A 15299-nucleotide genomic window follows, 5' to 3' on the forward strand; every position below is an offset into this window, starting at 1 on the left:
TATGAACTAAATGCTTAGTTCCCTTAGGAAAAAAAAAATTCTGTGGGTGTTTACAGAAAATTTCTTGCTAGCTCTTGTAAAATGTTGAATTCATCAGAATGAGACATACTTGGAATACTCAACATACAAACAAATATAGGCACAAATCCTTTATATTCCATGGCACTGCTTCACTGACTAGAACCAGAAAAATAAAGTCACTTTATCCTTAATACTTTTAACCACAGAAAATGAAAGACTCAAATAAATAATTTTGGCATTTATTCAGTGGTATCGTGGTCCCCTCACTGATTACTTACTTGCAGCTTTCTCTATGATCTATGAGACAAACACAGTCAATTTTCAATCATTAATACCGAAGTCTGCCAGAAGCACTTTGCATTAATAAATCTCAAAATATTTTACCATTTCATTAAGTCTAACTGCATGTTGTTGGGAAGATTTCAAGCATTGTCTGATTTAGTAGGCAGCTGACTACTGGTTACAGAGACAAATGGTAAAATCAGAATTGAAATTCACTACTTCTGACTAATGCATCTATCATGACGGTCCATTATTTCAATCAGCCTGCCTCTAATAAAACTGACATCACTTAATGCAAATCTACTGCAAATCTACTATATTCAGGGGTAACAGTGCAGAAGTATGTGTGCAAAGAAGGATAAAAGAAGAGCAAAAAGTCTGATTCCAGCTATTGCTGTGTTATGAATATAAAGCCCTAGAAAGGGCCCTTCCTCCTGTGTCTATCTACAAAGAAAACTATTGAACATCACCACCAACTTTCCCATACTAAGGTTAAGTTCAAGGAAAAACTCAGATGACTCCTCACTGAGGAAATTAGCTAGTGACACAATGCATTCAGTCCTTCCTGGATCAGCCAAACCTATCTGACTAGGCTAATACACTTTCGTGAAATGGACTGGCTTCAATGAAAAGTCTAATAAAATTAAATATAAATGAGCTCCTGAGGGAATTAAATCAATGGGCTACAAAGCGACTTCCTGATTTTTTTCCTGAGAACTCGTCATTTTCACCAGCAACAGCACCCTGCACACTGCTTAGTCAAAAGTCGGGCATGGCAGTGGTAAAGGGAGCACAGCGAACAAAAGCCCCATCAAAAGGAACGAACCATTCATTCTTAGCTCCTCTTTCCCTCACCCTAGCCCTCCCCTCCCCTCCCCCACCTCTCTGCCTTTGCGCATGCGTCTTTGATGATGCTGCCTTCACACAGCCCTGCATATTCTACAAACTTTATCACATTTCCGTTTACATAGCTTCCTATTCCTTTGGACAAAAATAGCTAAATTTTAAATGCTTCTTTTAACAAGAATTTAAGGATAGTCTTTTAAAGCGTAAGTGACGTAAATGCAAGGACTTCCTACTGAAGGAATGATATAGAACCTACTTTGAGACAGCTACAAATTCAGAGAGCATTTCCTGACATCTGAAGTGAACCCCACGGGACTAAGAAGGTCAAAAAGCTTCCCCACTCAGGAGTTTGAGCCCTTTTTTCATGAATTGACACCATGGCCCCATCCACACTGGACAATCCTATAATAAACATGCTCTCAAAGCTCACTTACATCGTGGATTTCCTCCGACTGGGTGGCTGAGTGTGGACTATTCTTCATCTATTCTGCAGGTATGGGGATCAAGTGGTGCAATGAGAGAAATGCCTACCGCTAAGTTCCTTACAGATCTTTCCTACTGTTGTCACTATACAGAACAGATTCCTCTAAGAAAAAACTTTCCTGTTAAATAAGAGTATAACATTTATAAATGGAAAAGAACTGATCAACCAAAGTAGAGAAGGTATTCTTCCAATTCACATCATTTCTAAAAACTTTTTAGGGTGCCCAGATCAATAATGAGTAAGTATTTATTAATAGAAGATTTGTTTTTGCCAAAACAAAATATTCAACATAAAAGTTATGCTCACATTTGCATTCCTTACAGCACTTGCCATCCACATATGCAAGGGCCGACTTAAGGGGGCAGTCAGGAACCGGACAGATCAGAGTTTCGCACTGGATGGTTCCATTCTGAGAAGAAAGCAATATTTTAAAAATTTCCAAGTTGCAGTGTGATAGCCTGAAAGTACTTTTTAATCCTAAATTTCAAACTCTTCACATAAAATGCCATAAATACTACTATTCTTTGTGTTTATTACACAGTAAAACCCATACTACAGGGACCTACAGTAATACGAATTGGGTCCTAACACAGTTGGTGATTAGCTCCCATCTTCTGTCCAGTGATGATGCTACACACCCTAGAGTTCTCCCCCTTCTGGAGTTAGAAGGATGAGAACATGGATGGAGGGAGGAGCACACACTGACAACGAAATAGCAAGTTAGGGGTAAGCCTCATGTCTGCCCAGATTATGCACAAAGTGAGTATCCACAGCCAGGGGATTTCTCAAATAGCTGCTGCCCTCCTGCAGACCTAGTCTCAGGACCCAGAATCTTCCCATGGATATTTAAGCACCACTACAAGGCAGCACCAAACGGCAAACAGAATGGCAAGGAATTCATTTCCCAATGGTCAACCAGAACTCCCAGGCAGCTAGCTGTTTTTCTAGTCACCTTATTGACTTCACTATACATATCTTGCATTTTACTCAATTTGATTTTTGTCCCCATTTAACAAGGTGGGAAGGTTTTACTGCATTGGTAAATGCTATAATTTTGGTGGAAACATTGTATTTTCCCAAACAGAAGTCATATGATGCATGCACACACACATGACTATCTCATGACTTTAACATGAATACATGAAATTCTGTTTTTTGAACAAACTTAAGAAATTTTTTTAAAAGGCTAATTCACAGAGACCTCTGGTCTCTTTCCAGTAAATGACTTTAAACTGATGAATTCATGTGAAATTTAAAATTTAAAAACCAAACTAGTCTTGACCTTTTCTTGGAAAATGAATCTATTTTTAAAATAGTAAGGTGTTAAATATTTCTACTTTATGAGTATGCAATTAGAGAAATCATATTTATTTAAATTATCTAATTCTTATTCCACCACATTAGCAAACCTTTAAAGATTGCTGAGGTAAATTCCATTACTTGTTTGTATGGCTCAATCTGGTGACAATATTTCATACTGCATATAATTTAGTTTTATTTAAATGCAGTAATAAACCCATGAGGGGAAAATCCCTTGAAATGTTAAGGAAGATGGATAGAATCCTTTGGGAATCACCTTCGCTAACCCAATTTAAATTGTTAACTTCGTGTGTGCACCAATAAACTTAAGCTTTATAGCATTCCTAAACCATAATCATCTTTATAGGCTAGAAAGTATCTTTAATAATGCAACACGCAGTTCTTTAGATTTGACCGGGTTGGCTAGTGTTGTGTCTTGGAGGAAATGGGTCTTGAAATTTTCATGATTACATTGTTTTAATAAATTTTTAAAGAGTGGGGGCATCTGAGTTCCCTTCATCTGAACTCTCAGAGGAAGCCATACCAGGCACGTGCAGTTCTTACAGCCGTCTGTCCAGGACTCAAATTCTCGGTAGGTGGTTCCCTTCATGGTGCAGGTCCTCTCACAATAGCACTGATCCAACCTATTCATTCGCTGCTCAGCTCGAGACAGCTGTGGCACAAAGGAAGGGGTTCACAGTGTTCACCATTCCAGCAACACAGAAAGGAAAAATACTTCAGTAGGCATCGGAATTTTTCTGCATATAGCAGTAATGATGGCTGGGCCCATCTATTATGGTCATCGATATATTAAATATATATATTATATATATATACTTTAAAAGAAAAGTTTTTTCCCTCTTCTTTTTAAGGTAAATTTCATTCCTGCTTTTGGATTAAAAAAAAAAAAAAAAAACAACAGCATGATTTACAAGATATAAATGGGGGTTAGGTAAAAACGGCATCACACTGCAGAGGAGGGTTTTCCATTTTTAAAAATGTTTAATTTTATGAACATGCTTACTCAAGTAAAGAAACAAATCTCAGAATTTGTTGTGTCAGAAATGAATCATAGATATAGGAGAGAACTTGCAGGTTCTTAGTAACTACTATGAAAGGTAACAATAGCCTGGTGAAATTGCAAGGAAACTTGACACATGCTCAGGGAAGTGAATAATCTACAACAGCAACACAGTGGTAGAAAGCATCTGTGGGACCATTCCCTTGACGTAATTCTAGGGTCCATATTCTTCACAATGCCTCCTCACCTCCATCCTTACAAAGAAAAACTAAGTAAAAATAAATAATAAAAAAACTAAAATAAACAATAAATTCTACTGCAATAAGCAATGTGAAAATCAGGTAATCTGCCTCATTTCTGATTTACCGAATCATTTGTTACACAGAAGGCTAGGATTTGAATATTTATAAGCCCTCTCCTTGAGCAGAGATTTAGATTCAATCCCAGCAACAGTGTAGAATAAGAAAAGTCTCAAAGGTGAACATTTGTGGTTATATATATATAAAATAAACTGTAAAGAACCTCAAGGATTCCTGAGCTCCCTGCACTGTATTTCTAAGTAGCTTTTACCTTGGCTGATGTTTTGGCCAAAATATCCTGCAGCTCCATGATTTTCTGCACGAGTCCATGGAAGTCATTGCAAGTTGGACAGGCTGAAATCACAAACACTACATTGATCAAGTTGTGTTTATAAGGAGGTCAATCTAGTTAAGTCCAGGCTGACAACTAATGTATGGGACCTCCGATTTCAAACTGACATTCTGGACAAAATTAAGCAAGAAATGCACTTTTTTATCACACAGCACAAAAACGAATGGACTTACTGCGATTAAGATCTGGGCACTGAGCAATAAATCCTTGGGGCATGACAAGTAATTGCACATCTTGCATTATACCCTGTGTGTGAAAAATTTTTAAAAAGACATATTACTTCCATCTACCCAAATTATGTTCAACAGTCAAGTTCATGAAGGAAAACATTTACAAGATAGACGCACCAAGATCCCCGACAACATCTTTTTGAATACATTACTTCTACTTCAAACCAAAGGGAAAGAAATACATCAGGCAAAATAGATGATTACCCATGTACTCTCCTATTGATAATATTTTTAAAGCCTTAAGATTAAATGTCAAGATATAATTAAGAGGGAATAGTCATGTTGTTTTGAGAAGTTATTTTTACTTAGCCACTGGAGAAAGGCTTGAAAATGACCTTTAAATACCAACCCGAAAATCACTTCTGGTTTCAGCAACAGTGAAACTGATACCAATTTTAAACTAACTGCAGCCATCAAAAAGAAAGATAGAAAAACGAGTCATAAGTGCAGTACTCATCTGAGCATTTCTCATTTTTCAGTCAGATCTTTCAGAACTAATTTCTCAATTTATAAAGGACAACAGATTCATTAAACAGCTGCCACAAGACTTAGTGACAAGTGCTTAGGAGCATGGAAAGTTTAGCATGAAATTTTTAAACATTCCAGCTACAAATGACCCATTTATTACAGAAGGCCACATCACATGTCTGTATGTAAAATTTACATGTATCCTTAGTCGCTAAGGCTTAATTACCTTCCACCTTCCTGAGCTCTTAAAGCAAAGGCCAATGGTAACTCAAAAATAACCTCATCAGACGCACTCCAGCTGTCCCTTTCATCTACCATCCTTCTCTTCCTTCATCAACTTTACATACATTTTTAATTAATATTTCACTTCTTTCCTCTGAAAAATGCAAACAGAATGTCTAATGACAGGGTGACAGTACCAGCATATTATCAAGATAATTTTGAATGTACCTACAAAATAACCAAATATTGGCCTATATCTCCTATGTGTTTTATTAATAGCAGAGTATATGAAGAATGTCAATATGAATGATAAATATTTTAGTATACTGTGTGGAATTGCTGGATCTGTTGTTTGCTTGGGGTTTGGATTAAAAAGGCAACTTCTATACAAACTCCTTATCACTTGGAAGCAGCAACATAAAAACAAGGTTACCATGTACAGTTAAACAGTGTGTGCACTGTACAACTCCACTGGACAACACTCACAGTCTACAGTAAAAATTATGACCCCTAAAGAAGTACTAGGAATAACGGACATGTGAGAAGGATTCTAAGGCCACTTCTGGGCCCCACGGGAAAGACTGCCATGGTTAAATAGAGGAGAGAATTGACACCTACAGATTTGCCATCCCATATGTGGCCAAAAAAAAAAAAAAAAAAAAAAAAGGCACCGATTATTTAGGATCTATGAGCATGGAGTCAATTCCTCATGGCAAGCTTTGGGCAAGCCACTTAACCCCTTTGATTCAGCTTATGCACAAGTAAAAGGAAAAAAAAAAAAAGCCTACTTCAAGGCCAGGAAGACTAAGATTCCGGAATAGCACATAGAAAGCACCCAGTTTCCAGGTAACAAACAGTTTTAATAAGTTTGAAAAACACCTTCCCAGAAACACGTACTTAGAACACAACTTCAAAATCACTGGTACCTACTCTACCCAGAAATCCATGAGTTGGACACAGAACCCATTATTCTTGTTAACAGCCATTCGCTGAGCCACTTCAATGATATAAGCACTGTCTTAGTCCCTGGAGGAAAATGATTATACTACCGGTTTGCAGTCAAGCAATTTTCTGGGCTTTATTTCTTCATCCTTAAGATACAGAAATTTAAACGAGATGTCTTTTGGATCATCTACAATGATTAAATTCTATGGAGTGTGTCTCTAAATAGGCACTACAACAAAGATACAAATTATGACGGTTTCCTAGTTTTTGACAGATTTGTGCATATATATGTATTCTTCTTTCACTTTCTGAAGTACATATAGACCATGAATAGTGAATATTGAAAAGTCTTCAATCCTCTTATTACTAACAACCTTATAAAAGTATCATCAAAGGTGATGTTTCAGTGGCAGTTTGTTTATAAATTAACATCTTAGGTATTTAATACTTTGAATCCCTAACTTCAACAATGATATGTTAGTTTCCTGACTGCTACTTTGTGATCATCTGTGTAAAGTCAAAGATCAAACTTATTCAGGAAAAAAGAGAAAACACTGTAGGTGAGCTAAATAAAACCCTCATGTTAAAAAAAAAAAATAGACAAAATAGAAAAAATATACAAACCAAGTATTATTTTTTTTCACACCACAAAAAGCAAAACATCACTTTCCAAACTCATGAGAAAGCATTTATATTTCTATGCTGTCATCAGCCCTTAGCCAAAACATACCTTAAAATATCCATGTGCATTATTTCTCTGTCCGAGCCAAAACGTTGTGCCCAGAGGCAAGTCTGTGGAGGGCTTTTCTACCACTCTCTCATATATTCTGTAAAAAGGAAATATCAGATAAGCAGTGTGAGTTAACAGTCATTTCTTAGAATCTTCCCCTTCATAAACTGAGAAGATTTCACTTACTTATTGCAGTCAACATGCAAAATCAAATGGGAGGCACTGATGGCTAAAGAGAGCTTGTGCCACTTGTCATCAGCCAAAATGTACGGAAAGACTTCTGTGTGCGGGTGGTGACTGCCTGAGCGGTAATGCAGTCTGACTTCATTCCGATGGCCGCTGCTCTCCAGTTCCAGGTACCTGCACAGAGAAGAGCCACATGGGGCCCAGTGAAAATAAAGTTCCAAAATTATGGACATGACATCGGGCCCCCAAAAGATAGAGTCTCATGCTTTTCCTATTCCTCTCACTGAGGAAAACTAAACATTATATTGTAAAACAGACATAGGAACGGTCTAAAAATATGGAGTAAAGAAAGAAAATCACTGAGAAACCTTACAACCTAAGGTGGTGGTTTCCTAGGTTTTCTTTTTGTCTCATATATCCCAGATTTCATTGAGGAAACCAGCAACCTGGGGTACTAGTGAGTACAGAAAAAAAAAAAAAAGAAAAGAAAAGAAAAAGAAAGAAAGAATAAAAATATGTGATATAGCTATAGATATCTTCTTACAAAAGCTTGCTCTCTAGCTAAGCACCAGGAAGTGGAAGATTCATGAAAGAAAAACTTTTAGAGAATAACCACTCTATTCCTAACAAACATCACAGGGAAAACAAAAACAAAAACAAAAAAAATACCTGGCCCCATCCCCAAACAGACAGTAAAGCTTGTGGGGAGCCTAGATTTCTACCTTCTTAAGGCACCCAATACCTCCACTAGGGTGGTGACAGAAAAGGCCAAGTAGAGAACCAAGACTTTAAACTCAGTCAGCTAGTAACAAGGCCCCTGATGGCATCAGGTGGAGAACACACTGGGGCAGAGCCTGGACTTCCACCCCCATCCAGCAGTTACAAAGTGTACTGCCCCTTCTCCACTGGGATGGTGTCAGAGAAGATGCAGTGGAGAATCAGGACTTTCACCATCACCCAGCAGTAATGAGACCACGCCAAATGCAGTATCAGTAGAACCATGTGGGGAGTTGGAACTACCACCCGCATCCAAAAATAATACAAGCTCCCCCTCAGTTCTCAATAGAAGGCCAAGTGGGGAACCTCCTCCACCTGTAAGTAACAAATGATACCTTCACATTTCTTACCAGATTAATGTCACAGAAAATAGCTAAAACCAGGAATTTAAGTAAGGCACAAGACTCAGAACATTATAGAAAAATGTTTCATTTCAAAAATGGAAAACAAGGTTTCAACTGAAAATTATATGCCGTATCAGAACCAAGCTCTCAAATTTAATGAAAAGAAAATCAAAAGATACCAACACTGCAATGATAGTTGTTAGAATTACCTGCCAACAATTTGAAGACACATAGACAAAAACAAGAAATTATAAACACATATGGACACTTGAAACAAATGAAAAAACAGAAAGACTCAGCAAACAAACAGAAGAACAAAATAAATAAAGGAGAACCAAATGGAAGTTTTAAAACTGAAAAATACAGTAACTGGATTAAAAAACCCAAAGTATGGGCTAAACAATGAAAGGGAGGGGACCAAGAAAAGAATCGGTTAACTGAAGACAGAACAAAAATAATCCAATCTGAATAGAGAGAAAATAGACTGGAAAAAAAAAAATGAACAGTCTCCAAGACCTGAATGATTATAACAAAGAATCTAACATTCATATAAGCAAAGTCCATAATAGATGAAAAAGAGGGTGACCTGGAAAAGTACTTGAGAAAATAATGGCTGAAAACTTCCCAAACTTGGGAAGAGATATAAGCTCACAGATTTAAGAATCTAAGCAAACCTCAAACAAGATTGATTAAAATAAATACTCACTATAATTAAACTTCTGAAAAATAAAAACAAAGAAAAAACTATTGAAAGTAAGAAAAAAAATGATACATTGTGAATAGGGAATAACAAAGTGATAGTGGATTCCTCAACAGAAACAATGGAAACCAGAAGGAAGTATGGCACAGTATTTTTCATGTGATGAAAGAAAAAGCTGTCAGCCCAGAATCTTATACCCACCGCAACTATCCTTCAGAAATGAAGAAGAAATCAAGACATACTCAAATGAAGGAAAACTATGATAATTTGAATCAAGTTTTAAACTTAGGTATGTTATGTGTAAAGTACTTAGTGAATACTGCAGAGGACATGTAGAGGAACACCTAGATCTACACCTCTGAGGTAGAAGGAAGAGTTTGGAAATCATGGGCATATATATTGCACTGAAAGTCATGGAGGCAGAGCCATGAAGAAAGCTTGAACATTTTGAGGAGGAACCAGCAAAGCAAACCCATAAGTGTGGCTAGTGAAATTCAGAGGAGATAAAAATGAGGGTGGTGTCTCAAAGGCCTAGTGATTAAGAAGTCACCTCAAGAAAGAGAAAGCAATCAACTGTATCAACTGTTGCTGACAGGGCAAGTAAGAGGAGGACTTAACTACTGAATTTAGCAAAACAGAGGTGTGTGGTAAGCCTTTAACTCATCATCAAACTGCATAGGGAAGAAAGTCTGCTTGAAGAAGGCTCAAGAGAGAATGGGCAAGAGAAATGAGGGAAATATAGACATTTTGAAGAGATGGGATAGTAGCCATGGAACACAGGTGGTCAATGGAGATCTGTCTCTAATTGGTAAGAAACAGTACAAATGTTTGTAGGCCACTGAGAATAATCTTATAGAAGAAGGAATTTAGCTATCACTGGAAGAGAAAATAAATGTAAATAAAACAGAAACTATAAAATAAAACACAGATTAACTAAATTAATTAACTAAATTAATATTTTTACTATGTAAAAATCAAAATTTCCTCAACAGAAAAGATACCATAAATAAAATTGGAGAACAAATGACATTCTGTATGACAAGGGGTTAATGTCTACAATACATGAAGAACACCTACAAATCAATAAGAAAAAGCAACTCAGTGGATTCACCAATCACAGTGGCAGTAATCAAAATCATTACAAATATCGGTATCAACATGAATGTGGAGAAATAAGCACGTTCATACACTATATGGCAAAATAAATTGACACAGTCTTCCCAAAAGGCAGATTGGTAAAACTATCAACACATTAAATGTGAATACTCTTTAAATCAGTAATTCCAAGTCTAAAAATTGATCCTGTAAAATAACAGCACAAATTGGCAATGATATATACAGAAGATGCTCACTGCAGATATATTTAATATAGTAAAAATCTGATAAAGTGCCAACTATCCACTCACAGAGGAATTACGACTCATCCATACCCTGGAACATTCTATGAAAGAATGAAGTTCAAACAAGAAACAATGCATGGTTTACTATTAACAAATAAACAACAACAAAAAAAACTACAGAAACTCATGCGGTTTGATAAAATTTGTGTGTGTGTGTATATGTTTAGAGGGAAAAAAAGATTAAGAAAGATACATATCAAAATGTTAACAGTAGTTGCCATAATAAATCAATTAGGAGAAGAGAATGTGAAGAACCATCTCAGATATTTTATACCTCTAAATCGTGTTCACTAACTATGCATCACTCTTTAATGCTTATATGTATAATCACTATATACATAGTTAAGATATAAAGTAAACTAATTGGTCAAGGATATAAGCCATGTTTAGAACTTAACAAGAATAAAATAAAACTCCAACTTGTGTTGTTTATTTTTAATCCAGAAGACACCAACTAGAGAATCCTTCTTATATTATTTGATAAGAAGTATTCATTATTTAATCAATTCAATGAGTAAATTCTACAATAATAGAAAGGTGTTTGCATTAAAAATAATAATAGTAACATCAGCAAACACACTGCCCTGTTGTTATAAATCTGTAAGTTCTTAACACTCTGAGGCAAGAACCCTATTGCTGCCGTCAGGTAGCCTCCTCTAGATACTATTAGAAATGTCACCTGCAGTAAATTCCTAAACTTGAGGCACTAGAAGTAGCCTGCATAACAACAAGGCTGACACTATGCCCTACAAACAAGAACCCTTCAGAGGTTAAATATTTTACCAAAAGCTACATTTTCATTAGCATCATTTATTCAATTGTAAAAAAAAAAAGAAAACCTGAAATAGATTCACAATACACAAAGAAACAGGTAGTGAAGAGAAAAATAATGATGTAAAACACTTAGAAGTGTGCCTAGCACATGGATAGAACAAATAAATATTCGTTCCCATTAAGGGAAGGGAAAACAGGTTGAAAGAAGTTGAGCCAAATCCTTGAAATCAGTAACTATTAAGATATAGAAAAGTGTACACAGATGTGAAGTTGCACTAACATATATGACTACTGCATAATTACATGTTACAAAGTATCTTATTGAACACTGGGTCTATTTTAACTAAGAATTTTTCTAATAACAGCCATCTTCATTTCCAGAAGGCCACTGTGTCTCAGTTCGAGGCAGGACTGGCTTGCCTCCTCTCCTGTCCGCCCCCCTCAAGGCTCAGCAGAACAGAGTGGTTAAACACCCCAGCCCTAAAGCCTGAGGACTCACATCCCAGTAGCCCTTCCAAGAGTGCCCAGCTGCTTCACCTTTTTGTTCCTCATCTGGTCACTCAACTATAAAACAGGGATATGAACTGTACTTGCTTCAGTTGACATCTCTAAGGATTTGAATGAGTTAACTTAAGCAAACACTCAGAATATTACTCAGTACAGACAAAATACTCAGTGAAGATAGTACACGTTAGCTAACTTTTTCAATTCAAAAAAGCAAAGGTGTCAAATCTTCCCTCTTCTTTTCCGTGGTATAGCCAAAGATGGGCTGCCAACACACTCCAGCAATCAGACACTCTTTCCTGAGATCCTTAATGGAGCACAGCCAAGGAGGGAAGCCAGTAGGCACTCACATTGTGCTAGGGCAGTGGCATCCTGGTCAGCTATGTTCAGGTCACTCTGCATCTTGTTTCCTGTTTGCTGGCCCATCAGTGTGCTTTTGGTCATTAACCCTTCCAAATTCTGATGCCCCAGGCTCAAATCAGTTCCATAAGCTGTCCTCCGGCCCACTGCCTCCAAAGTCATCTTACAGCAAAGAACCTTAACTGATATATTACAATTGTGACCATGGAAAAAACACAGAATGAAAATATCAACATTTTCAAGACTATTATTGAGTAATAGAACTATCAGTGATTTTTAACCTTCTTTTTATTGTTCTTTTTTCCCCTTTTATCCTCAATGAGCATTTTTTACCTTAAATTAAAAACCACATTTTAAATCCCAAGAAGGTAATTTGTCACACCTGAACATACCATGTCTCCCTGATTTGTTATTTATAATTGTGAGAAGTAACTAAGATCAGAAATAAAGTTCACCCTTTATAATAATTTATGCCGTCGTTATTCAAATATCCTTTGCATTGGAGGAAATATAAACTAATTTAAGATTAGGCTTCAGAGAAATAGGCAACAGTGGCAGGACATCGTTCATTTTAACAACCTCCTTCATAATTCAAGATCAAAGGATGAAAATAAGGTCATGTCTCATCTGACAAAAAAGGTTGCATACAACATGAAATGAGACATTTTCTGCTGCCTTAAATTAAACCTAAATGGAAGAACGATTAGATTACCTCAGTCCAGTTCTTCCTCAACTTGCAATGGGGTTATGTCCTGATTAACCCAACCCTAGGTGAAAATGCATTTACTACACCTAACCTACAGAGCGTCATAGCTTAGCCTAGCCTCCCTTAAACGTGCTCAGAGCACTCCTCTCAGCCTATAGTTGGGCAAAATCATCGAATGCAAAGCCCATTATGTAGTAAAGTGTTGAATATCTCATGCAATTCATTGAATACTGTACTGAAAGTAAAAAAAAACAGAATGGTTGTGCGGGTACAGACATATTGTATCAGTTGTTTACCCTTGTGACTGCTTGACAGGCTGGGAGCCACACAGCCACTGCCCAGCATCATGAGAGAGCATCTCACCACATATCACTAGCCTGAGAAAAACCAAACTTAAAAACTAAGAGTACAGTTTCTACTGAATGTACCTCACTTTCTCACCAGCATAAAATTAGAAAACTGTAAGGTGAACCATACTAAGGATAGGACCGTCTGTATGTTAGGCTAGAAGCCAGCTGTTAGTCACCTAAAGAAAAGCTCCATGCACTTCCAGTGCCAAATATATCATCAGAGGAGCTCGTGGAAGGCACAATTACACAGGAGTTACACGCACAGGCTCTGGAACTGAAAACCCAGCTCAGCTTCTCACTAGCACCTTTGACACCACTTCCTGCTGCCTCAGTGTCCTTGCCTGTAAAATGAGGAATCGGTGTGATAATCCACAGAAAGCAGAACATCTGAAACACAGTGATCACCCAATAAAGGATAACTGATTTATCATTTGTCAGTACATAATCCCAAAGATAAAGCCCAGCTTCTTAAAAAGCCAATTCTGTGAAAAACAGGCAACTTGAACACATTTTGTTTAAGTGAAAGAATGCAGAAATGGGAGACAGGAATTCCAGGTGAAAACGGAAGATTAACCAACTCATAGGAACTAGTTGTCAGCCCTGGTATTTATTATTATAAGGGCTCTAGCATAAACAACAATATATGAGAAGTGGAGTCCAGTGGTAGGGCCAATATTACTGTGAGCTCCTCAGCTTGCCCTTTTGTTATACAAAATTGACTATTTCACCTTGTAACTTCCAGTGATTCCCTCAGAAGTTAAGGGAGATGGGAGAATGGGGAAAAAGTATATTTTTTAGCATCCTTCATTACAGCCATTTTGGTCCTATTTTTGTTAGTCTACTTGTTTTTAATGGCATTTGGTCATCAAAGCCAGGTGGTATAATGTAATTTAAGAGGCCTCTGAGACTTATTCCTGTCTCTACTCCCTACTAACTGTGATAATGGGCCAGTGAAAAATCTCTAAGCTTCAGTTACCTCTCCTATCAGATAGAATAAAAGTTATAACTTCATATGGTCATTGTCAGAATTTAACAAAATAAGGGATATAAGTGCTTACTCTACACCGTTCTTGACAAAGAGTGAGCCCTCCATACATGTCATAATGATGATTTACATCTCCTATGAAACAAATTTAAACATCACTAAATTTTCAGGGTATATTTGAACTTAAACAAGCATGAATCTCAAACAGAGCATTTTAATGAGAATCCATGCTTAGAATGCTCATCTATGATACTTCCATTAAATGGTCACCCAGTCTAAGAACATCCAATGACCAAGAATTCATGATTTACTGAGGCCCGTCATTTCATTTTTATAACAAACACCTTCCTTATAGGAAAGCATAAAGGCAAGAGGTTTTTCTAAGCTACAATTTATGAGTGCATTTATTCCAGCAAATAGACTAAGGGTACAGTGAATATGGCAGTGACCAAGGCCAAGTATACTGAAGCTTAGAGATCCTTAATAACAAACACCTTATTAGGTGAAAATTATGCTTAGCCATTGCAACACTAATAATAGTATTACTCTAAAAGTCTTTCCGAAAGAAGAAGAATGTGGCAATATCAGTGAGGAAAACAAAGCTTTTTTCATGAATAATATAGCCAGAAGCCAAAATGATATCACCAAGGGGAAAGATCAGTAGAAAATGGAATTAATTCATGACTGAAGCCCTGGCATCCAACATGATGGTTTGAATAAAAAACTCTCCATCTTACTACTCTATATAACTGAGTTAATAATAAAGTAAAAGGAAAAAACATTATTTAAGAAATTGAGATAATTTATTACCACTGATGATGAGGCCAGCAAGACACAAAAAAAGGGGTACCTGGGTGGCTCAGCTGGTTAAACATCTGCTTCAGCTCAGGTCATGATCCCAGGGTCCTGGGATCCAGCCCCGCACTGGGCTCCCTGCTAAGCAGGGAGTCTGCTTGTCCCTCTCCCACTGCCTCTCCCCCCTTCTCATTCACTCTCTCTCTCTCAAATAAATAA

General features: G+C 37.0%; 1 protein-coding gene across 4 annotated transcripts in view; it reads right to left on the reverse strand.

The window, feature by feature from the left end:
- NELL2 (neural EGFL like 2) overlaps positions 1 to 15299 on the reverse strand; it is a 407098-nt gene that overhangs the window by 238557 nt on the left and 153242 nt on the right. For all 4 annotated transcript variants that reach the window (XM_082742286.1, XM_082742288.1, XM_082742287.1 and 1 more), the window contains exons 5-10: positions 7386 to 7559; positions 7200 to 7296; positions 4778 to 4850; positions 4524 to 4606; positions 3477 to 3605; positions 1940 to 2042 (exon numbers count right to left, since the gene is read on the reverse strand). In XM_082742286.1, the coding sequence (XP_082598412.1) occupies positions 1940 to 2042; positions 3477 to 3605; positions 4524 to 4606; positions 4778 to 4850; positions 7200 to 7296; positions 7386 to 7559 (659 nt within the window). The remainder of the gene's footprint in view (positions 1 to 1939; positions 2043 to 3476; positions 3606 to 4523; positions 4607 to 4777; positions 4851 to 7199; positions 7297 to 7385; positions 7560 to 15299) is intronic.

This window comes from Mustela nivalis (genome assembly GCF_964662115.1).
Source record: "Mustela nivalis genome assembly, chromosome: 7".
In the NCBI taxonomy this organism is placed as follows: Eukaryota; Metazoa; Chordata; class Mammalia; order Carnivora; family Mustelidae; genus Mustela; species Mustela nivalis.